This window comes from Xenopus tropicalis, chromosome 1 (assembly GCF_000004195.4).
Source record: "Xenopus tropicalis strain Nigerian chromosome 1, UCB_Xtro_10.0, whole genome shotgun sequence".
Classification (NCBI taxonomy): domain Eukaryota; kingdom Metazoa; phylum Chordata; class Amphibia; order Anura; family Pipidae; genus Xenopus; species Xenopus tropicalis.
Window position 1 is genome coordinate 216,021,335 of NC_030677.2, and position 25,456 is coordinate 216,046,790.

Sequence of the window (25,456 nt, forward strand, 5' to 3'; positions counted from 1 at the left end):
CCATATTGATGGGTCACTAGGGCCCTTCCGCCATATTGCTTGATTGGTCACTAGGGCCCCTGCCTCCATATTGCTAGGTCACTAGGACCCCTGCCGCCATATTGCTTGATTGGTCACTAGGGCCCTTGGCGCCATATTGCTTGATTGGTCACTAGGGCCCCTGCCGCCATATTGATGGGTCACAAGGACCCCTGGCGCCATATTGCTTGATTGGTCACTAGGACCCCCCCCCTGGCGCCATATTGCTTGATTGGTCACTAGGCCCCTGGCGCCATATTGCTTGATTGGTCACTAGGGCCCCTGCCGCCATATTGATGGGTCACAAGGACCCCTGGCGCCATATTGCTTGATTGGTCACTAGGACCCCTGGCGCCATATTGCTTGATTGGTCACTAGGGCCCCTGCCGCCATATTGCTTGATTGGTCACTAGGGCCCCTGCCGCCATATTGCTTGATTGGTCACTAGGGCCCCTGGCGCCATATTGCTTGATTGGTCACTAGGGCCCCTGCCGCCATATTGCTTGATTGGTCACTAGGGCCCCTGGCGCCATATTGCTTGATTGGTCACTAGGCCCTCGCCCGCCATATTGCTTGATTGGTCACTAGGACCCCTGCCGCCATATTGCTTGATTGGTCACTAGGGCCCCTGCCGCCATATTGCTTGATTGGTCACTAGGGCCCCTGGCGCCATATTGCTTGATTGGTCACTAGGACCCCTGGCGCCATATTGCTTGATTGGTCACTAGGACCCCTGGCGCCATATTGCTTGATTGGTCACTAGGGCCCCTTCTGCCATATTGCTTGGTCTGTGACCCTGGCACCCTTGTTATGGGAATGGGGCCCAGAGCAATGGGATTATATTGGAGGCCAGGGCCAGGCAGAGATCTGATTGGCCTGTATTTAGCCAATAAGACCCTGTTCCCAGAGCATTGGGTACTACCAGGGGCCACATGGCCAAAGTCTCACTTTCCTGCTCATGTGCACACGAGGGGTTAACGAGCCAGTGGAACCCAATGAACTTCAGTTCCAGGAGGGGAAGTGTAAGTGGATCTGGGCCCCTCCCACAGAAGCCCAGCGGGACCGGTAGGGGAGAAGGGGTCAGACACCCAAGCCCTGACCCCCGACCCCTAGTTCCATTAATCACAAGCTGTCAGGGGCCGGACTCATATGATCCTCATTCAGGGTTTTTATTGGAGGAGCCGGGGGTCTGCGGGGCCGAGATTGTAGGTGCAGGAGGGGCCCCCCAGCCACAATAAGTGTATGGTGAAACCCTATCCAGGAAATATCCAGCTCTTCCCCATGGAGTTTTACAGACGTGTTCACAACCTGATGCATCTCCCAGACTCGATCTCGGAAATGCCTTCGAGTGCACATATTTCAGAGCTCGCGCTCTCGGACCTCTGAGAAACCCTATTGGCACAAACTCTGCTTTGTTGTCTCTGACCTCTCCACTCTAGTATAGCCCTATTGAGAGTGACCCATACTACCTTTATTGGTTCATGTCCTCATTCATATAAGCTCACGTCAACAGCGTCTAACTCAAGCTACTATAAAATTGCAGGTTGTCGCACATGTGGTCGATCTATCCTGTCATTTTTAGTCAAAAAAGTGGAACACCACTTTTGGGATGTTCCCGTTGTCTTGGACTCCTATACGTTATCACCTCCATGCACTGTCACCTGGTTCTGACATCCTGGATAAACTCAGTACTCCCATATCATCACCTCAATATCATATCATTGTCGCTATCATTCTACTGGTTTAAGAGCTCTCATCGCTTTGCTTTGACTAGTAAGAAGCATGGTCAACATTTGCGGTTGAGAGTATGTCTGTCACTTGTTTCGCCTTGCCCTGCATCTTGCTGGTTTATGCTACACGTGATACAAACTTACTTCACGCCATATTATACCACTACATATAGTTCATTTTCCTTCAACTGGCTTACACTCGACGTCGGTGCTCTTAATAGATTCATGTGTAGAACGGATGTCTTTACTCAAAGACGATTGGTTCTGTCCCTTTTTCACTCGCCACTGCTGGTTAGTCTGACTCTGATACAACTCCCCAAGTATACCAGTGGTCACTTTTCCTATTCTCTTCATAATGCTCATCAGCTCGCGCGTATATAATAGTCTATTGTTATACGAGGCATTCAAATCCAGAAAGGAATCGCATCTGTCGCTCTCGCTCTCCTGCACACTGCTTTTCGGATGTACTTGACTCCTGAAACAAAGCACACTAACAACTCCCAATGAAACCTATGAAGGAGACACCATTCAATAGAATTAACCCTCGTCATTGTCTCCAACTGAGTGGTTGTTTTGTATTAGGTCTCATTATGTAAATGATCCACTTGTTGCTCGTCCCTATGTCCCTTGTGCATCTGCTCTCTGTGTTCAAAATAGACTCTATGGATACCACTCTCCCCATATCCATTCACTTCCATCGATCTCTCTCAAATCTGCTGGGATATTTACTGGTCGCATGTCCTCTGAGAGTCCACTAGAGAGTGCTCTTGTGCGCCTTCTTCACACCTTACCCTGCGAACTGCACAGGGTATCTGGACAACTGGATCTTGTATTATCATAATCTCCCCAAATACACACGATTGTCTCATTTCCTCCAATCATCACACTGGGTATTGTTAATTAAGTTATGTGTAACTGTCACTGTGTCTGTCCCTTTCCCTTCTCTGCACTGCTGGTTCTGACTCCTGATACAACTCCCAATACCCATTCATTCCTCATTCTCACTGGGTTAATAGTTATGTGTAACTGTCACTGTGTCTGTCCCTTTCCCTTCCCTGCACTGCTGGTTCTGACTCCTGATACAACTCCCCAATATCCATTCATTCCTCATTCTCACTGGGTTTATAGTTATGTGTAACTGTCACTGTGTCTGTCCCTTTCCCTTCTCTGCACTGCTGGTTCTGACTCCTGATACAACTCCCCAATAACCCCATTCATTCCTCATTCTCACTGGGTTTATAGTTATGTGTAACTGTCACTGTGTCTGTCCCTTTCCCTTCCCTGCACTGCTGGTTCTGACTCCTGATACAACTCCCCAATATCCATTCATCCCTCATTCTCACTGGGTTTATAGTTATGTGTAACTGTCACTGTGTCTGTCCCTTTCCCTTCCCTGCACTGCTGGTTCTGACTCCTGATACAACTCCCCAATACCCATTCATTCCTCATTCTCACAGGGCACAGGGGGAGGCACAGGGGGAGGCACAGGGAGAGGCACAGGGGGAGGCACAGAGAGGGGTCACAGGGGGGCACAGGGGGAGGCACAGGGGGAGGCACAGGGGGAGGCACAGGGGGAGGCACAGGGAGAGGCACAGGGGGAGGCACAGTGGGAGGCACAGGGGGAGGCACAGGGGGAGGCACAGGGAGAGGCACAGGGAGAGGCACAGGGAGAGGCACAGGGAGAGGCACAGGGGGAGGCACAGGGGGAGGCACAGGGAGAGGCACAGGGAGAGGCACAGGGAGAGGCACAGGGAGAGGCACAGGGGGAGGCACAGGGGGAGGCACAGGGAGAGGCACAGGGAGAGGCACAGGGAGAGGCACAGGGAGAGGCACAGGGGGAGGACAGGGGGGCACAGGGGAGGCACAGGGGGGAGGCACAGGGGGAGGCACAGGGAGAGGCACAGGGAGAGGCACAGGGGGAGCAACAGGGGGAGGCACAGGGGGGCACAGGGGGAGGCACAGGGAGAGGCACAGGGAGAGGCACAGGGGGAGGCACAGGGAGAGGCACAGGGAGAGGCACAGGGGGAGGCACAGGGGGAGGCACAGGGAGAGGCACAGGGGGAGGCACAGGGAGAGGCACAGGGAGAGGCACAGGGGGAGGCACAGGGAGAGGCACAGGGGGAGGCACAGGGGGAGGCACAGGGGGAGGCACAGGGGGAGGCACAGGGGGAGGCACAGGGAGAGGCACGGGGGAGGCACAGGGAGAGGCACAGGGAGAGGCACAGGGGGAGGCACAGGGGGAGGCACAGGGGGAGGCACAGGGGGGAAGGCACAGGGAGAGGCACAGGGAGAGGCACAGGGAGAGGCACAGGGAGAGCGGGGGGGAGACAAATGGAGCGGGGGGGCAGACAAATGGAGCGGGGGGGGAGACAAATGGAGCGGGGGGAGACAAATGGAGCGGGGGGGGAGACAAATGGAGCAGCAGGGGGGGAGACAAATGGAAGCGGGGGGCATTTAATTAAAGGCAATTGGGCGCTGGGAGCAATGGGAAGAGATAAGGGCCCCTCGTTAATCAGACTAATTGAGGGGAGACAATGGGCATTTTGGCCTGAAAAGAGCTTTGTGGAGATTTGTGAGGAGGAGACTTGGGTGTCATTACTCTTAGGGCCCGACAGCTCCATTGTCCCCCCCCCCGGGCCCCTCCCTACTCACAGGGGCCCCGGGCTCCCTCCCTACTCACAGGGGCCCCGGGCTCCCTCCCTACTCACAGGGGCCCCGGGTTCCCTCCCTACACACAGGGGCCCCGGGTTCCCTCCCTACTCACAGGGGCCCCGGGCTCCCTCCCTACTCACAGGGGCCCCGGGCTCCCTCCCTACTCACAGGGGCCCCGGGTTCCCTCCCTACTCACAGGGGCCCCGGGCTCCCTCCCTACTCACAGGGGCCCCGGGTTCCCTCCCTACTCACAGGGGCCCCCGGGCTCCCTCCCTACTCACAGGGGCCCCGGGCTCCCTGCCTACTCACAGGGGCCCCGGGCTCCCTGCCTACTCACAGGGGCCCCGGGCTCCCTCCCTACTCACAGGGGCCCCACAGTCACTGTGCCCTCACTCACACTCATACACACGGTGCCCTCACTCACACTCATACACACGGTGCACTCAACTATCAACCATGCTACACACAGAAACAGGCCACACACAGGTGAGCCACCACAACATCTCATACCACATGAGAATAGACCATCTCCTCACGAAACTACATATAGACACCAGATGTCCCTTCTCTCGCAGATCCACTTCACATAGACACCTACAACTAGAGCCGAGAAACAGCAACAATTATTTAACATCTCATACTCACCAAACTCGCGCGATATAAATTACAAACGGTGTGCTAACTCGACTCACACTGCATATGATCAAGCGAGGCGTGTACCTGCCATCATACATTCCACTCACATCATATTAACAAACAGTGCCGATAATGTTCAGCTTCACACCTAGCATACACACTATGAAGCTGACCTCTCTCGTAGACCAGGGAATGGGACACTACCTCATACACCACGGTGCCCCACTCCTCATCCCGGTGCTCCTCCTTACACACGGTGCCCCTCACATCAACACTCCATACCACGGTGCCTCACTCACGAATCTCATAAAAACACGGTGCCCTCACCTCACAACTGACATATAACACGGTGCCACTCACTACACCATAGCTGTTATAAACTGCCCCCAATCAGGAAATGAGGCGCTATAATTGCCACCTGGGCACCTACTGGTGGCAGGTATGGGTTACTGGTTCTCCTACACTTCCTCTGCCTCCCCAGTAACGCACCTCGTCGGCCACAGGGGCCCCCAAAATGTTTTACTGTTTCTGAGAATCCCCCCCCCCGAGCGCTGACTCACTCACATACTATGGCCTCCAGTAAATGGGACAGCTGCCTATAGATGGGGGCTTTATGGCCGGGGATGAGGGCAATTAGTCGCCCCCCCGCCCCATGACATCATTCGCTGACAAGAAGTCACGTTATTTGGGAAAAACAGAGTGTGACTCCCATGAGCTCATAACCCCCCCCCATCCCTGGGAATGTGCCCCCCCCTTTATTGGCCGTTAGGTGGGACGTGCGAGATTTCACGCCGTTTGGTGTCACGGGAGGGGGGAGGCCATGTCCTTGGCACAGAAACCCCCCCTTATCCCATGTCTGGCTATTAGCACCTTGTCTCTGGGGTCCGGCTGCACCCTTAGTGCCATCTCATGCCCCCTGACAGGGTGCGGGGCCCCCCAGACTGGCACTGAGACTCCATAAGGCTGGCAGGGCCCCCCCAGACTGGCACTGAGACTCCATAAGGCTGGCAGGGCCCCCAGACTGGCACTGGAGCTTCGGTAAGCTGTCAGGGCCCCCCAGACTGGCACTGAGACTTCGTAAGGCTGGCAGGGCCCCACAGACTGGCACTGAGACTCCATAAGGCTGGCAGGGCCCCCCCAGACTGGCACTGAGACTCCGTAAGGCTGGCAGGGCCCCACAGACTAGCACTGAGACTTCCGTAGGCTGGCAGGGCCCCCCCAGACTGGCACTGAGACTCCATAAGGCTGGCAGGGCCCCCACAGACTGGCACTGAGACTCCGTAAGGCTGGCAGGGCCCCCCAGACTGGCACTGAGACTCCATAAGGCTGGCAGGGCCCCTCCAGACTGGCACTGAGACTCCATAAGGCTGGCAGAGCCCCACAGATTGGCACTGAGACTCCGTAAGGCTGGCAGGGCCCCCCCCCAGACTGGCACTGAGACTCTGTAAGGCTGGCAGGGCCCCCCAGACTGGCACTGAGACTCCATAAGGCTGGCAGGGCCCCCCAGACTGGCACTGAGACTCCGTAAGGCAGGCAGGGCCCCCCCAGACTGGCACTGAGACTCCGTAAGGGCCCCAGGCAGGGCCCCCCAGACTGGCACTAAGACTCCATAAGGCAGGCAGGGCCCGCCACAGAGCTGCACTGAGACTCCGTAAGGCCGGCAGGGCCCCCCCAGACTGGCACTGAGACTACATAAGGCTGGCAGGGCCCCACCAGACTGGCACTGAGACTCCGTAAGGCTGGCAGGGCTCCCACAGACTGGCACTGAGACTCCGTAAGGCAGGCAGGGCCCCCCCAGACTGGCACTGAGACTCCATAAGGCTGGCAGGGCCCCTCCAGACTGGCACTGAGACTCCATAAGGCTGGCAGGTGCCCCCCAGACTGGCACTGAGACTCCGTAAGGCTGGCAGGGCCCCCACAGACTGGCACTGAGACTCCGTAAGGCTGGCAGGGCCCCCCAGACTGGCACTGAGACTCCATAAGGCTGGCAGGGCCCCTCCAGACTGGCACTGAGACTCCATAAGGCTGGCAGAGCCCCACAGACTGGCACTGAGACTCCGTAAGGCTGGCAGGGCCCCCCAGACTGGCACTGAGACTCCGTAAGGCTGTCAGGGCCCCCCAAGACTGGCACTGAGACTCCGTAAGGCTGTCAGGGCCGCCCAGACTGGCACTGAGAACCTACCGTCAAGGACTGATTCAGGGCCCCCGCCCCAGACCTTGGCACACTCATGAGACTCCGTAAGGCTGGCAGGGCCCCCCAGACTGGCACTGAGACTCCATAAGGCTGGTAGGGTCCCCCAGACTGGCACTGAGACTCTGTAAGGCTGGCAGGGCCCCCCAGACTGGCACTGAGACTCCATAAGGCTGGCAGGGCCCGCCCCAGACTGGCACTGAGACTCCGTAAGGCTGGCAGGGCCCCACAGACTGGCACTGAGACTCCGTAAGGCTGGCAGGGCCCCCATAGACTGGCGCTGAGACTCCGTAAGGCTGACAGGGCCCCCCCCAGACTGCACTGAGACTCCATAAGGCTGGCAGGGCCCCCCCCAGACTGGCACTGAGACTCCATAAGGCTGGCAGGGCCCCTCCCCAGCCACCTGGCACTGAGACTCCGTAAGGCTGGCAGGGCCCCTCCAGACTGGCACTGAGACTCCGTAAGGCTGGCAGAGCCCCACAGACTGGCACTGAGACTCCGTAAGGCTGGCAGGGCCCCCCAGTCTGGCACTGAGACTCCGTAAGGCTGGCAGGGCCCCCCAGACTTGCACTGAGACTCCGTAAGGCCGGCAGGGCCCCCCCAGACTGGCACTGAGACTCCGTAAGGCTGGCAGGGCCCCACAGACTGGCACTGAGACTCCGTAAGGCTGGCAGGGGGCTCCCCCACAGACTGGCACTGAGACTCCGTAAGGCTGGGACGGGCCCCCCCCAGACTGGTACTGAGACTCCATAGGGCTGGCAGGGCCCCTCCAGACTGGCACTGAAACTCCGTAAGGCTGGCAGAGCCCCACAGACTGGCACTGAGACTCCGTAAGGCTGTCAGGGCCCCCCCCCAGACTGGCACTGAGACTCCGTAAGGCTGGCAGGGGCCCCCCAGACTGGCACTGAGACTCCGTAAGGCTGGCAGGGCCCCCCCAGACTGGCACTGAGACTCCGTAAGGCTGGCAGGGCCCCACAGACTGGCACTGAGACTCCGTAAGGCTGGCAGGGCCGCCCCAGACTGGCACTGAGACTCAGTAAGGCTGGTCAAGGGCCCCCCAGACTGGCACTGAGCATCCGTAAGGCTGGCAGGGCCCCCCCAGACTGGCACTGAGACTCCGTAAGGCTGGCAGGGCCCCCCAGACTGGCACTGAGACTCTGTAAGGCTGGCAGGGCCCCACAGACTGGCACTGAGACTCCGTAAGGCAGGCAGGGCCCCCCTCCAGACTGGCACTGAGACTAGTTCCACCAGTAAGGCGGAGGGCCTCCCCCAGACTGGCACTAAGACTCCTTAAGGCAGGCAGGTCCCCCCAGACTGGCACTGAGACTCCGTAAGGCCGGCAGGGCCCCCCCAGACTGGCACTGAGACTACATAAGGCTGGCAGGGGCCCCACGCAGACTGGCACTGAGACTCCGTAAGGCTGGCAGGGCCCCACAGACTGGCACTGAGACTCCGTAAGGCTGGCAGGCCAGACTGGCACTTGGGCCAGGGCCCCCCCAGACTGGCACTGAGACTCCATAAGGCAGGCAGGGCCCACCCAGAGGCTCGCACTTGCAGAGACTGGCACTGAGACTCCGTAAGGCTGGCAGGGCCCCCCCAGACTGGCACTGAGACTCCGTAAGGCAGGCAGGGCCCCCCCAGACTGGCACTGAGACTCCGTAAGGCAGGCAGGGCCTCCCAGACTGGCACTGAGACTCCGTGTAGCCCTGGGGTAATAGCCATATGGCAGTTGCCCCGTTACTTACCCCGCCTTCTGTTGCAGGTACCCCGGTCAATCGCATTCCCATCATGGCCAAGCAGGTGCTGGACCTGTACTCGCTGTACAGACTGGTCACGGAGAAGGGGGGCCTCGTGGAAGTGATCAATAAGAAGATCTGGAGGGAGATCACCAAGGGCCTGAGCCTCCCCACCTCCATCACCAGCGCCGCCTTCACCCTCCGAACCCAGTGAGTGGCCCCATACTCTCACACCAACCAATAGCATGCCTCCGCCTTGTAGAATGGTTGCTGGGCAACAGGGCTCTCCCATTGGGGGGGTCATACTTATTGCCCCAGGGATGTAGCACATTTATTATCCCCTTTTCCTCCAAAGATATTGCACAGTCCAAGTGGGTCAGGAGGAAAGTGAGGGGCAATGTACAGTGTAACAATGTAACTTCCCCCCCCAAATGTTTCAGTTTGGATCCAATTCTGCCCCTCATTTGTCCCAGTTCTACCCCAACCCCCCCATGAGTTGGGTTATTGGGCATCTTGGACACAACCTGTCCAAGATGCCCAATAACCCAACTTACTGGGGGGGGGGAGTAGAGTGGGACCCCAAGTTGCCAGGATTCTCCATGGAGATGGGGAACATGGGGGTGCATACAGGAAGTCTTACCCCCACCCCCAGGCCAATTAGGAGTGGGCATTAAGCTAAGGGTTAAAGTCGATTGATTGTGCGTTTCTTCCTCTCAGATACATGAAGTACCTGTACCCCTATGAATGCGACAAGCGGGGTCTCAGCTCCCCGGGGGAGCTCCAAGCCGCCATTGACAGCAATAGAAGAGAGGGGCGCAGGCAGAGTTTCGGCTCGGGACTCTTCAGCTACTCCCCAGCGGGAACCCCCAGTGTCTTGGCCTCCCCAAAGATCAACATGGCCTCTCTGTCTCTCTCCACCCACAATGGGGGGCAAATCAACCATCTCACCCCAATCAAAAAGGGTACGTTCTACTCCATTGAAAGGGCAATCACGGTGCTTACCCATAATTCAGTGTAAGAGTAATTTGTGGGTAGGGGGGTGCAGATAACTCCAGGCCTGAGCTTGTTGGGATATTGGGGGGTGCAGATAACTCCAGGCCTGGGATTGTTGGGATATTGGGGGGTGCAGATAACTCCAGGCCTGGGATTGTTGGGATATTGGGGGGTGGAGAGAACTCCAGGCCTGGGCTTGTTGGGATATTGGGGGGTGGAGAGAACTCCAGGCCAAGGCTTGTTGGGATATTGGGTGGTGGAGAGAACTTTAGGCCAGGGCTTGTTGGGATATTGGGGGGTGGAGAAAACTCCAGGCCAGGGCTTGTTGGGATATTGGGGGGTGGAGAGAACTCCAGGCCAGGGCTTGTTGGGATATTGGGGGGTGGAGAGAACTCCAGGCCTGGGCTTGTTGGGATATTGGGGGGTGGAGAGAACTCCAGGCCAGGGTTTGTTTGGGGGATTTGGGGGATGGAGAGAACTCTAGGCCTGGGCTTGTTGGGATATTGGGGGGTGGAGAGAACTCCAGGCCAGGGCTTGTTGGGATATTGGGAGTGCAGAGAACTCCAGGCCTGGGTTTGTTGGGATATTGGGGTGTGGAGAGAACTCTAGGCCTGGGCTTGTTGGGATATTGGGGGGTGGAGAGAACTCCAGGCCTGGGATTGTTGGGATATTGGGGGGTGGAGAGAACTCCAGGCCAAGGCTTGTTGGGATATTGGGTGGTGGAGAGAACTCCAGGCCAGGGCTTGTTGGGATATTGGGAGGTGGAGAGAACTCCAGGCCAGGGCTTGTTGGGATATTGGGGGGTGGAGAGAACTCCAGGCCAGGGCTTGTTGGGATATTGGGGGGTGGAGAGAACTCCAGGCCTGGGCTTGTTGGGATATTGGGGGGTGGAGAGAACTCCAGGCCAGGGCTTGTTGGGATATTGGGGGATGGAGAGAACTCTAGGCCTGGGCTTTGTTGGATATTGGGGGGGGAGAGAACTCCAGGCCAGGGCTTGTTGGGATATTGGGAGTGCAGAGAACTCCAGGCCTGGGCTTGTTGGGATATTGGGGGGTGGAGAGAACTCCAGGCCAGGGCTTGTTGGGATATTGGGAGTGCAGAGAACTCCAGGCCTGGGCTTCTTGGGATATTGGGGTGTGGAGAGAACTCTAGGCCAGGGCTTGTTGGGATATTGGGGGGTGGAGAGAACTCCAGGCCTGGGCTTGTTGGGATATTGGGGGGTGGAGAGAACTCCAGGCCAGGGCTTGTTGGAATGGGGGTGGAGAGAACTCCAGGCCTGGGCTTGTTGGGATATTGGGGGGTGGAGAGAACTCCAGACCAGGGCTTGTTGGGATATTGGGGGATGGAGAGAACTCTAGGCCTGGGCTTGTTGGGATATTGGGGGGTGGAGAGAACTCCAGGCCAGGGCTTGTTGGGATATTGGGGTGTGGAGAGAACTCCAGGCCAGGGCTTGTTGGGATATTGGGGGGTGGAGAGAACTCCAACCTGGTCTTGTTGGGATATTGGGGGGGTGGAGAGAACTCCAGGTCAGGGCTTGGAGGGATATTGGGGGGTGGAGAGAACTCCAGGCCAGGGCTTGTTGGGATATTGCGGGTGTGGAGAGAACTCCAGGCCAGGGCTTGTTGGGATATTGGGGGGTGGAGAGAACTCCAACCTCGGCTTGTTGGGCATATTCTGGGGGGGTGGGAGAACTCCAGGCCAGGGCTTGTTGGGATATTGGGGTGTGGAGAGAACTCCAGGCCTGGGCTTGTTGGATATTGGGGGATGGAGAGAACTCCAGGCCAGGGCTTGTTGGGATATTGGGGTGTGGAGAGAACTCCAGGCCAGGGCTTGTTGGATATTGGGGGTGGAGAGAACTTCAACCTGGTCTTGTTGGGATATTGGGGGGGTGGAGAGAACTCCAGGCCTGGGCTTGTTGGGATATTGGGGGACATGGAGAGAACCCAGGCCTGGGCTTGTTGGGATATTGGGGGATGGAGAGAACTCCAGAACTGGGGTTGTTGGGATATTGGGGGGTGGAGAGAACTCCAGGCCTGGGATTGTTGGGATATTGAGGGATGGAGAGAACTCCAGGCCTGGGCTTTTTGGGATATTGGGGTGTGGAGAGAACTCCAGACCTGGGCTTGTTGGGATATTGGGGGATGGAGAGAACTCCAGGCCAGGGCTTGTTGCGGATATTGGGGTGTGGAGAGAACTCCAGGCCAGGGCTTGTTGGGATTATTGGGGGTGGAGAGAACTTCAACCTGGTCTTGTTGGGATATGGGGGTGGAGAGAACTCCAGGCCAGGGCTTGGTAGGATATTGGGGTGTGGAGAGAACTCCAGGCCAGGGGCTTGTTGGGATATTGGGGTGTGGAGAGAACTCCAGGCCAGGGCTTGTTGGGATATTGGGGGGTGGAGAGAACTCCAACCTCGGCTTGTTGGGATATTGGGGGGGTGAGAAGAACTCCAGGCCAGGGCTTGTTGGGATATGGGGTGTGGAGAGAACTCCAGGCCTGCGCGCTTTGTTGGGATATTGAGGGATGGAGAGAACTCCAGGCCTGGGCTTGTTTAGATATTGGGGGGTGGAGAGAACTCCAGGCCTGGGCTTGTTTGGATATTGCGGGGTGGAGAGAACTCCAGGCCTGGCTTGTTGGGATATTGAGGGATGGAGAGAACTCCTCGCCTGGGCTTGTTGGGATATGGGGTGCAGAGATCTCCAGACCTGGGCTTGTTGGGATTTTGGGGGGTGCAGAGAACTCTAGTCCGGGGCTTGTTGGGATATTGAGGGATGGAGAGAACTCCAGGCCTGGGCTTGTTGGGATATTGGGGGATGGAGAGAACTCCAGGCCTGGGCTTGTTGGGATATTGAGGGATGGAGAGAACTCCAGGCCTGGGCTTGTTGGGATATTGGGGGGTGGAGAGAACTCCAGGCCTGGGCTTGTTGGGATATTGGGGGGTGGAGAGAACACTAGGCCTGGGCTTGTTGGGATATTGAGGCATGGAGAGAACTCCTCGCCTGGGCTTGTTGGGATATTGGGGGGTGCAGAGATCTCCAGACCTGGGCTTGTTGGGATTTTGGGGGGTGCAGAGAACTCCAGGCCAGGGCTTGTTGGATTTTGGGGGGTGCAGAGATCTCCAGACCTGGGCTTGTTGGGATTTTGGGGGGTGCAGAGAACTCCAGACCTGGGCTTGTTGGGATTTGGGGGGTGCAGAGATCTCCAGACCTGGGCTTGTTGGAATATTGGGGGGTGCAGAGATCTGCAGACCTGGGCTTGTTGGGATTTTGGGGGGTGCAGAGAACTCTAGTCCGGGGCTTGTTGGGATATTGAGGGGGCAGTTGAAGAGTTCGGCTTGGGGGTCCCTGAAACAGATCCTTGATTGCTCTTTCTAATTGCAGAAGATGGAGCCCCCACTCCTGGGGCCCCTCACCGTGTCGGGATCCCCATTGCTTTGGCCTCTCACCATGGGGCAGTGCAGGTCATGCAGGCGGCGGCCCTCGAGCAACTGCGGGAAAAACTGGACTCTGGGGAACCCCCCGAAAAGAAGATGTCGCTTATGGCAGAGGAACAAAGGATAATGCAGCAAGCGATCCAACAGAACCTTCTGGCCATGGCGGCCCAACTGCCCATGAACATCAAGATCAACAGCCGAGGTACCGATCCAATACAACTGGGCTGGACTGGGGGGGGGGGGGCGGGGGGGATAAGCCTGAGCTCTTTAGGTAGATAGGGGAAGGGACAGACTAGATGGGACAGACATAAGGCAGTACTTGCGGGGGGGGGGGGGGGATAAGCCTGAGCTCTTTAGGTAGATAGGGGAAGGGACAGACTAGATGGGACAGACATAAGGCAGTACTGGGGGGGGGGAGGTAGATAGGGGGAGGGACAGACTAGATGGGACAGACATAAGGCAGTACTGGGGGCGGGGGGGGGATAAGCCTGAGCTCTTTAGGTAGATAGGGGAAGGGACAGACTAGATGGGACAGACATAAGGCAGTACTGCGAGGGGGGGGGGATAAGCCTGAGCTCTTTAGGTAGATAGGGGAAGGGACAGACTAGATGAGCGGACAGACATAAGGCAGTACTGGGGGGGGAGGGAGATAAGCCTGAGCTCTTTAGGTAGATAGGGGAAGGGACAGACTAGATGGGACAGACATAAGGCAGTACTGGGGGGGGGGAGTAGATAGGGGGAGGGACAGACTAGATGGGACAGACATAAGGCAGTACTGGGGGGGGGGGGGGGATAAGCCTGAGCTCTTTAGGTAGATAGGGGAAGGGACAGACTAGATGGGACAGACATAAGGCAGTACTGGGGGGGGGGGGAATAAGCCTGAGCTCTTTAGGTAGATAGGGAAGGGACAGACTAGATGGGACAGACATAAGGCAGTACTGGGGGGGGGGGGGGGGGGATAAGCCTGAGCTCTTTAGGTAGATAGGGGGAAGGACAGACTAGATGGGACAGACATAAGGCAGTACTGGGGGGGGGGGGGATAAGCCTGAGCTCTTTAGGTAGATAGGGGAAGGGACAGACTAGATGGGACAGACATAAGGCAGTACTGGGGGGGGGGGGGGATAAGCCTGAGCTCTTTAGGTAGATAGGGGAAGGGACAGACTAGATGGGACAGACATAAGGCAGTACTGGGGGGGGGGATAAGGCTGAGCTCTTTAGGTAGATAGGGGAAGGGACAAACTAGATGGGACAGACATAAGGCAGTACTGGGGGGGGGGGGGAGATAAGCCTGAGCTCTTTAGGTAGATAGGGGAAGGGACAGACTAGATGGGACAGACATAAGGCAGTACTGCCGGGGGGGGGGGGGTGTATTAAGCCTAAGCTCTTTAGGTAGATAGGGGAAGGGACAGACTAGATGGGACAGACATAAGGCAGTACTGGGGGGGGGTAAGCCTGAGCTCTTTAGGTAGATAGGGGAAGGGACAGACTAGATGGGACAGACATAAGGCAGTACTGGGGGGGGGGTGATGATAAAGCCTAAGCTCTTTTAGGTAGATAGGGGAAGGGACAGACTAGATGGGACAGACATAAGGCAGTACTGGGTGGGGGGGTAAGCCTGAGCTCTTTAGGTAGATAGGGGAAGGGACAGACTAGATGGGACAGACATAAGCAGTACTGGGGGGGGGGTAAGCCTGAGCTCTTAGGTAGATAGGGGAAGGGACAGACTAGATGGGACAGACATAAGGCAGTACTGGGGGGGGGGGATAAGCCTGAGCTCTTTAGGGTAGATAGGGGAAGGGACAGACTAGATGGGACAGACATAAGGCAGTACGGGGGGGGGGGGGGATAAGCCTGAGCTCTTTAGGTAGATAGGGGAAGGGACAGACTAGATGGGACAGACATAAGGCAGTACTGGGGGGGGGGGATAAGCCTGAGCTCTTTAGGTAGATAGGGGAAGGGACAGACTAGATGGGACAGACATAAGGCAGTACTGGGGGGGGATTAAGCCTGAGCTCTTTAGGTAGATAGGGGAAGGACAGACTAGATGGGACAGACATAAGGCAGTACTGGGGGGATAAGCCTGAGCTCTTTAGGTAGATAGGGGAAGGGACAGACTAGATGGGACAGACATAAGGCAGTACTGGGGGGGGGAGATAAGCCTGAGCTCTTTAGGTAGATAGGGGAAGGGACAGACTAGATGGGACAGACATAGGGCAGTACTAGGGGGGGGGGATAAGCCTGAGCTCTTTAGGTAGATAGGGGAAGGGACAGACTAGATGGGACAGACATAAGGCAGTACGGGGGGGGGGGATAAGCCTGAGCTCTTTAGGTAGATAGGGGAAGGGACAGACTAGATGGGACAGACATAGGGCCAGTACTGGGGGGGGGATAAGCCTGAGCTCTTTAGGTAGATAGGGGAAGGGACAGACTAGATGGGACAGACATAAGGCAGTACTGGGGGGGGGGGGGATAAGCCTGAGCTCTTTAGGTAGATAGGGAAGGGACAGACTAGATGGGACAGACATAAGGCAGTACTGGTGGGGGGGGGGGGATAAGCCTGAGCTCTTTAGGTAGATAGGGGAAGGGACAGACTAGATGGGACAGACATAAGGCAGTACTGGGGCGGGGATAAGCCTGAGCTCTTTAGGTAGATAGGGGAAGGGACAGACTAGATGGGACAGACATAAGGCAGTACGGTGGCGGGGGGGGGGATAAGCCTGAGCTCTTTAGGTAGATAGGGAGGGACAGACTAGATGGGACAGACATAAGGCAGTACTGGGGGGGGGATAAGCCTGAGCTCTTTAGGTAGATAGGGGAAGGGACAGACTAGATGGGACAGACATAAGGCAGTACTGGTGGGGGGGGGGATAAGCCTGACCTTTAGGTAGATAGGGGAAGGGACAGACTAGATGGGACAGACATAAGGCAGTACTGGGGGGGGGGATAAGCCTGAGCTCTTTAGGTAGATAGGGGAAGGGACAGACTAGATGGGACAGACATAAGGCCAGTACTGGTGGGGGGGGGGATAAGCCTGAGCTCTTTAGGTAGATAGGGGAAGGGACAGACTAGATGGGACAGACATAAGGCAGTACTGGGGGGAGAGGGGATAAGCCTGAGCTCTTTAGGTAGATAGGGAGGGACAGACTAGATGGGACAGACATAAGGCAGTACTGGTGGGGGGGGGGGATAAGCCTGAGCTCTTTAGGTAGATAGGGGAAGGACAGACTAGATGGGACAGACATAAGGCAGTACTGGGGGGGGCATAAGCCTGAGCTCTTTAGGTAGATAGGGGAAGGGACAGACTAGATGGGACAGACATAAGGCAGTACTGGTGGGAGCGCGCGGGGATAAGCCTGAGCTCTTTAGGTAGATAGGGGAAGGGACAGACTAGATGGGACAGACATAAGGCAGTAACTGGGGGGGGGATAAGCCTGAGCTCTTTAGGTAGATAGGGAAGGGACAGACTAGATGGGACAGACATAAGGCAGTACTGGGGGGGGGGGGGATAAGCCTGAGCTCTTTAGGTAGATAGGGGAAGGGACAGCCCAAGAGAGGGGGTTCCAGGCGGGGGGCGTAGATAGAGCGGAAGGACAAGCCCAAGAGAGGGGGGTTCCAGCGGGGAGGTAGATAGGGAAGGGGACAGACTAAGAGAGGGGCTCCAGGGGGCTGTAGATAGGGAAGGACAGCCCAAGAGAGGGGCTCCAAGGGGGGGTAGATAGGCGGAAGGGACAGCCCCAAGAGAGGCGTCCCGCGGGGGGGCGGTAGATAGGGGAAGGACAGACCAAAAAGAGAGGGCGCGTCCCGGGGGAGGGGGTAGATTAGGGGAAGGGACAGACCAGAGAGGGGTGCCCGGGGGGGGGGGTAGATAGGGAACGGACAGCCCAGAGAGGGTTCCGCGGGGGGGGCGGTAGCAATAGGGAAGGGACAGACCAAGAGAGGGGTCCGGAGGGGGGTAGATAGGGGAAGGGCAGACTAGATGGGACAGACATTAAGCAATAACTGGGGGGGTGGGGATAAGCCTGAGCTCTTTAGGTAGATAGTGGGAAGGGACAGACTAGATGGGACAGACATAAGAGTACTGGCGGGGCGGATAAGCCTGAGCTCTTTAGGTAGATAGGGAAGGGACAGACTAGATGCGGACAGACATAAGGCGTACTGAGGGAGGGGGGAGGTAGATAGGGGAGGGACAGACTAGATGGGACAGACATAAGGCCAGTACTGGGGAGAGGCAGATAAGCCTGAGCTCGTTAGGTAGATAGGGAAGGACAGACTAGATGGGACAGCAACAGCGGCAGTTACTGGGGGGGATAAGCCTGAGCTCTTTAGGTAAGATAGGGGAAGGACAGACTAGATGGGACAGACATAAGGCACAGACTGGTGGGGGGCTGGGATTAAGCCTGAGCTCTTTAGGTAGATAGGGAAGGACAGACTAGATGGGACAGGGACATAGGGCAAGTACTGGTGGGGTGGATAAGCCTGAGTCTTTAGGTTTAGATAGGGGAAGGGACAGACTAGATGGGACAGACAATTAAGGCAGTACTGGGGCGGGGGGGATAAGCCTGATGCTCTTTAGGTAGATAGGGGAAGGACAGACTAGATGCGGACAGACCATAAGCAGACTGGTGAGGGGCGGGGGAAAGCCTGAGCTCTTTAGGTAGATAGGGGGAAGGGACAGACTAGATGGGACGCACATTAAGGCAAGTACTGGGCGCGGGGGATAAGGCCTGAGCTCTTTTAGTAGATAGGGGAAGGACAGACTAGATGGGACAGACATAAGGCAGTTACTTTGACCTATTAGGGGGTGGGGATAAAGCCTGAGCTCTTTAGGGTAGATTAGGGGAAGGGAACAGACTAGAATGGACAGGGACATTAGGGCATAACTGGGGGGGGGCATAAAGCCTGAGCTCTTTTAGGTAGATAGGGGAAAGCCGGACAGACTAGATGGGACAGACATAAGGCAGTACTGGGGGGGGGGGGGGATAAGCCTGAGCTCTTTAGGTAAGATAGGGGGAAGGGACAGACCCAAGAGAGGGCGTTCCAGGGGGGGGTAGATAGGGGAAGGGACAGACTAAAGAGAGGGGGCCTCCAGCGGGGGCAGGTAGATAGCGGGAAGGCGACAGCCCAAGAGAGGGGTTCCAGGGGGGGTAGAATAGGGGAAAGGACAGACTAAGAGAGGGGCTCCAGGCGGGGGTAGATAGGGCGAAGGGACAGTCCCAAGAGCAGGGGGCTCCAGGGGGTAGATAGGGGAAGGGACAGCCAAAGAGAGGGTCCCGGGGGGGTAGATAGAGGGAAGGCGACAGACCAAGAGAGGGGTTCCACGGCGGGGGTAGATAGCGGGAAGGACAGACCAAGAAGAGCGGTTCCCGGGGGGGGGTAGATAGGGGGAAACGGACAGCCCAAGAGAGGGGTTCCGGGGGGGAGATAGGGGAAGGGACCAGACCAAGAGAGGGGTTCCGCGAGGGGGGGGTAGATAGCGAAGGACAGACTTAGCATGGGACAGACATAAGGCAGTACTGGGGGCGGGGGATAAGCCTGACTCTTTAGGTAGATAGGGGAAGCGGACAGACTAGATGGACAGACATAAGGCAGCTTACTGCGGGGCGGCGGATAAAGCCTGAGCTCTTTAGGTAGAATAGTGGGAAGGACAGACTAGATGGGACAGACATAAGGACTAGTACGGGGGGGGGGGATAAGCCTGAGCTCTTTAGGGTAGATAGGGGAAGAGGAAGACTTAGATGCGGACAGAACAAGCCAGTACGGGGGGGGGCAATAAGCCTGAGCACTTTAGGTGATAGGGAAGGGACAGGACCTAGATGGGGGACAGACATAAAGGCAGTACTGGGGGGGGGGGGGATAAGCCTTGAGCTCTATTAGTAGATAGGGGAAGGGACAGACTAGATGGACAGACATAGGGGCCAGTACTGGGGGCGAGGGGATAAGCCTGAGCTCTTTAGGTAGCATAGCGGAAGGGACAACTAGATGGACAACATAAGGCCAGTACTGGGGCGGGGGGGGATAAGCCTGAGCTCTTAGGTAGATAGGGAAGGACAGACTAGATGGGATCAGACATAAGCAGTACTTGGGGGGGGGGGGGATAAGCCTGAGCTCTTTAGCGATAGATAGGGGGAGGACAGACTAGATGGGACAGACATAAGGCAAGTACTGGGGAGTGGGGATAAGCCGCAGCTCTTTAGGTAGATAGGGGAAAGGGACAGACTTAGATGGACAGACATAAGGCAGTACTGGGCGGGGGGGCGATAAGGCCTGAGCATCTTTAGGTTAGATAGGGGAAAGCGGGACAGAACTAGAGGGGACAGGACATAAGGCAGTACTGGGGGGGGGGGATAAAGCCTGAGCTTCTTTAGTAGACTAGGGGGAAGGAACAAGACTAGATGGACAGACATAAAGGCCAGTACTGGGGGGGGGATAAGCCTGGAGCTCTTTAGGTAGATAGAGGGAAGGGACAGCCCAAGAGAGGAGGGGTCCAGGGGGGGGCGCGAGATAGGCGGAAGGCGACAGCCCCAATGATGAGGGGGTTCCAGGGGGGGGTAGCATAGGGGCGAAGGGACAGCCCCAAGACGAGGCGGTGTTTCCAGGGGGGGTGGTAGATAGGGGATAGGGACAGCCCAGAGAGGGGGCTCCAGGGGGATGGTAGATTAGGGGAAGGGACAGCCAAGAGAGGGGCTCCAGGGTGGGGTAAGATAGGGGAAGCGGACAGCCCAAGAGAGGCGGTCCCGGGCGGGCGTGGTAGATAGGGGAAGGGACAAGACCAAGGAGAGGCGGGTCCCGGGGGGGGGAGGTAGATAGGGAACGGACAGCCCAAGCAGAGGGGTTCCGGTGGGCGGGTTAGATAGGGAAGGGACAGACCAAGCAGAGCGGGTTCCGGGGGAAGGGGGTAGCATAGGGGAAGGACAGACTAAGAGTAGGGTTCCGGAGGGTGGGGGTAGATAGGGGACAGCGACAGACCCAAGATGAGAGGCGTCCCGGGGGGGTAGATATGGGAAGGACAGACCAAGAGAGGGGTCCCGGGGGGGGGGTAGATAGGCGGAACGGACAGCCCAAGAGAGGGGTTCCGGGGGGGGGAGATAGGGGAAGGCGACAGACCAAGAGAGGGTTCCGCGGGGGGCGGGCTAGATAGGGGAAGGGACAGACTAAGAGAGCGGGTCCGGGGGGCCGGGTAGATAGAGGAAGGGACAGACCAAGAGAGGGGTCCCGGGGGGGTAGATAGGCGAAGAACAGACCAAGAGAGGGAGGTACCCGGGGGGGGGGTAGAATAGGGGGAAGGGACAGACCAAGAGAGGCGTCCCGGGGGACCAACAATGGGGGCGTAGATAGCGACGGAAAGGGACAGACCAAGAGAGGGGTCCCGGGGGCGTAGATGGGGAAGGGACAGCCCCAAGAGAGAGGTTCCGGCTGGGGGGTAGATAGGGAAGGCACCAGACAGAGCAGGGCGTTCCGGGGGGTAGATAGGGGCAAGGCGACAGACCAAGAGAGGGGTTACCGGGGTGGGGGTAGGATAGGGAAGGGACAGCCCCAAGAGAGGCGTGCGTTTCCAGGGGGGGAGATAGGGGAAGGGACAGCCCAAGAGAGGGGCTCCAGGGAGGGTAGTAGATAGGGAAGGGGACAGGCCCCCAAGCAGAGGGTCCCGGTGGGCGGGGTAGAGATGGCGGAAGGACAGACCAAGAGGAGGGGTCCCGGGGGGGTAGATAGGAAGGAAGACCAAGAGAGGGGTCCCGGGGGGGGGGGTGAGTAGGGCGAAGGGACAGCCCAAGAGAGGGTTCCGAGCGGGGGGGCGTTAGATTAGGGAAGGGACAGCCCAATGAGAGGGGTTCCGAGGGGTAGGATAGGGGAAGGGACAGCACCAGAGAGGGTCCGGGGGTAGATAGGGAAGGAACAGACCAAGAGAGGGGTCCCGGGGGGGGGGCTAGATAGTGGGAAGGCGACAGACAAGAGAGGGGTCCCGGGGGGCGCTAGATAAGGGGAAGGGACAGACCCAAGAGCAGGGGGTCCCGGGCGGAGGGTGCGTAGCATAGGGGAAGGGACAGCCCAAGAGAGGGGTTCCGGGGGGGGCGTAGATAGGCGGAAAAGGGACAGACCAAGAGAGGGGTCCGCGGGGGGCGGTAGATAGGGAAGGGACAGACCAAGAGGAGGGGCGTCCCGTGAGAGGGGGGTAGATAGGGGAAGGGGACAGCCCTAGCAGAGGGGTTCCGGGGGGGGTAGATTGTAGGGGAAAGGGACAGCCCAAGAGAGGGGTCCACAGGGGGGTAGCATATCGGAAGGACAGCCCAAGCAGAGGGTCCCAGGGGCGCCGGTAGCATAGGGGAAGGGACAGCCCAAAGAGTGGCGGTCCCGGGGGGGGCGTAATAGGGGAAGGACAGACTAGAGAGCGGGTTCCGGGGGGGGGAGACTAAGGGGAAGGGACAGACCAAAGAGAGGGGCGTCCCGGGCGGGGGGTACATAAGGGAAGCAGACAGCCAAGAGAGGGGGTCCCGGGGGGGGTAGATAGGGGAAGGCGACAGCCCAAGAGAGGGGGTCCCGGGGGGGGGTAGATAGGGAAGGGACATGACCAAGAGAGGGGTTCCGGGGGGGGTAGATAGGGGAAGGGACAGACCAAGAGAGGGGTCCCGGGGGGGGTAGATAGGGGAAGGGACAGCCCAAGAGAGGGGGTCCCGGGGGCGGGGAGATAGGCGGAAGGGACAGCCCAAGAGAGGCGGGTTCCGGGGGGCGTAAATAGGGGAAGGACAGACTAAGAGAGCGGGTTCCGGGAGGGGGCGTAAGATAGGGGAAGGGGACAGGACCCAAGAAAGAGGGTTCCGCGGGGGGTAGAAATAGGCGGAAGGGACCAGCCCAAGAGAGGGGTCCCGCGGGGGTAAGATAGGGGATAGGACAAGCCCAAGAGAGGGCGTCCCGGGCGAGGCGGTTAGATAGACGGAAGGGACAGGGACTAACGAGGAGGGGTCCCGGGCGGTATGGAGGTAGATAGGGGAAGGACAGCCAAGAGAGGAGTCCCGGGGGGGTAGATAGGGGAAGGGACAGACTAAAGAGAGGGGTCACCGGGGGGTAGATAGGGGAAGGGACAGCCCAAGAGAGGGGTCCCGCGGTGGTCAGCCTGGCGGGTAGCATAGGGGAAAGGGACAGCCAAGAGAGGGGTCCCGTAAGGGGTAGATAGGGAAGGACAGACTAAAGGAGAGGGGTCCCGGGGGGGTAGATAGGGCAAGGACAGCCCAAGACGAGGGGTCCCGGGTAGGGGGTAGATAGGGAAAGGGACAGACTAAGAAGGGGTCCCCGGGGGGGGGTAGATAGCGGGGAATGGAACAGACTAAGAGAGGGGGTCCCGGTACTGGGTAGATAGGCGAAGGGACAGCCCAAGGAGAGGGGTTCCGGGGGGGGGGGTAGCATAGGGAAGGGACAGGACTAAGAGAGGGGTCCCGGGGGGCGTAGATAGGGGAAGCGACAGACCAAGAGAGGGGTTCCGGCGTGGGGGTAGATAGGGGAAGCGACAGCCCAAAGAGAGGGGTTCCGGGGGGGGGGCAGGTGAGTTGGTATTTACAGGAGTTTCTCTCGGTTACAGATGACAGACAAGAGGCCCAGATGAACCTGTCTGCCACGAGCATTAGCAGCATCAACATGTCGATTGAAATTAATGGAGTTGTCTACGCAGGTAGGTGGGCGGCCGCTCCCCCCGCGCTGATTGCAGGGAATCCAATAAATGACAGTCAGGCCCAAGTGGACGCACTTCCCTCGCTTTTGACGGCTTTACTTTAAAATCCATTGTAATGAAGTGGAGACAGAATTTCACTAGACGAGGATTAACCCCTGTGCTGCCAGAATGTCAGGGGGACCACAGTACAGGGCCCCGGGGGGGGGATAGAAACACGGACCCTTCCCCTTTAGCTGCCCCAGGGTGGCATTGGGGTGGCACTCGGGTGGCAGCTGAGCGGTTGGGCAGCAGTTTCAGTTCAGGGCACATTTCGGGGGCCCCTAGTGAGTGGGGTAACGGGGGGCATGCCACATGGGAAGGCACTACCCTAATAAGTATTTATGGCATTTTGGGAAATAAACTGGCATTAGGGAGTTGCCATTGACTGCCAGTTAGTATCCTCATTGGCTCGGCTGGGGGCAGTATCAGATTGATATCACAGAAACTGGTTTGGCAGCTTCAGGGTTAACAGGCAGCTTCAGGGTTAGCACAAACAGACAGACAGAGTGCAGCGGATACAGACAGACAGACAGACAGAGTGCAGCGGATAAAACAGACAGAGTGCAGCGGATAAGACAGACAGACAGAGTACAGCGGATAAGACAGACAGACAGACAGAGTGCAGCGGATACAGACAGACAGACAGAGTGCAGCGGATAAGACAGACAGACAGACAGAGTGCAGCGGATAAGACAGACAGAGTGCAGCGGATAAGACAGACAGACAGACAGAGTGCAGCGGATAAGACAGACAGACAGACAGAGTGCAGCGGATAAGACAGACAGACAGAGTGCAGCGGATAAGACAGACAGACAGAGTGCAGCGGATAAGACAGACAGACAGAGTGCAGCGGATAAGACAGACAGACAGACAGAGTGCAGCGGATAAGACAGACAGACAGACAGAGTGCAGCGGATAAGACAGACAGACAGACAGAGTGCAGCGGATAAGACAGACAGAGTGCAGCGGATAAGACAGACAGACAGACAGAGTGCAGCGGATAAGACAGACAGACAGACAGAGTGCAGCGGATAAGACAGACAGACAGACAGAGTGCAGCGGATAAGACAGACAGACAGAGTGCAGCGGATAAGACAGACAGACAGAGTGTAGCGGATAAGACAGACAGACAGACAGAGTGCAGCGGATAAGACAGACAGACAAAGTGCAGCAGATAAGACAGACAGACAGACAGAGTGCAGCGGATAAGACAGACAGACAGAGTGTAGCGGATAAGACAGACAGACAGACAGAGTGCAGCAGATAAGACAGACAGACAGACAGAGTGCAGCAGATAAGACAGACAGACAGAGTGCAGTGGATAAGACAGACAGACAGACAGAGTGCAGCAGATAAGACAGACAGACAGAGTGCAGCGGATAAGACAGACAGACAGACAGACAGAGTGCAGCAGATAAGACAGACAGACAGAGTGCAGTGGATAAGACAGACAGACAGAGTGCAGCAGATAAGACAGACAGACAGAGTGCAGCAGATAAGACGGACAGACAGAGTGCAGCGGATAAGACAGACAGACAGACAGAGTGCAGCAGATAAGACAGACAGACAGACAGAGTGCAGCAGATCAGACAGACAGACAGAGTGCAGCGGATAAGACAGACAGACAGAGTGCAGCGGATAAGACAGACAGACAGACAGACAGAGTGCAGCAGATAAGACAGACAGACAGAGTGCAGCGGATAAGACAGACAGACAGAGTGCAGCAGATAAGACAGACAGACAGACAGAGTGCTTCGGATAAGACAGACAGACAGAGTGCAGCGGATAAGACAGACAGACAGACAGAGTGCAGCAGATAAGACAGACAGACAGAGTGCAGCGGATAAGACAGACAGACAGACAGAGTGCAGCAGATAAGACAGACAGACAGACAGAGTGCAGCAGATCAGACAGACAGACAGAGTGCAGCGGATAAGACAGACAGACAGAGTGCAGCGGATAAGACAGACAGACAGACAGACAGAGTGCAGCAGATAAGACAGACAGACAGAGTGCAGCGGGATAAGACAGACAGACAGAGTGCAGCAGATAAGACAGACAGACAGACAGAGTGCTCGGAATAAGACAGACAGACAGAGTGCAGCGGATAAGACAGACAGACAGACAGAGTGCAGCAGATAAGACAGACAGACAGAGTGCAGCAGATAAGACAGACAGACAGAGTGCAGCGGATAAGACAGACAGACAGACAGAGTGCAGCGGATAAGACAGACAGACAGAGTGCAGCGGATAAGACAGACAGACAGAGTGCAGCAGATCAGACAGACAGACAGAGTGCAGGGAATAAGACAGACAGACAGAGTGCAGCGGATAAGACAGACAGACAGAGTGCAGACGGATAAGACAGAC

The 25,456-nt window shown here is 57.4% G+C and overlaps 1 protein-coding gene across 2 annotated transcripts in view; it reads left to right on the forward strand.

The window, feature by feature from the left end:
- The window catches only part of arid3c (AT-rich interaction domain 3C), an 83,394-nt gene extending 60,180 nt beyond the window's left edge, over positions 1-23,214 (forward strand). The window contains exons 4-7 of one of the 2 annotated variants that reach the window (XM_031895040.1): positions 8,990-9,173; positions 9,681-9,925; positions 13,334-13,588; positions 22,958-23,214. In XM_031895040.1, coding sequence (XP_031750900.1) covers positions 8,990-9,173; positions 9,681-9,925; positions 13,334-13,588; positions 22,958-23,151 — 878 coding nt within the window. In that variant the 3' untranslated portion in view covers positions 23,152-23,214. The remainder of the gene's footprint in view (positions 1-8,989; positions 9,174-9,680; positions 9,926-13,333; positions 13,589-22,957) is intronic. The other variant, XM_031895039.1, reaches the window with a different exon arrangement.
- The last annotated feature ends 2,242 nt before the right edge of the window (positions 23,215-25,456 follow it).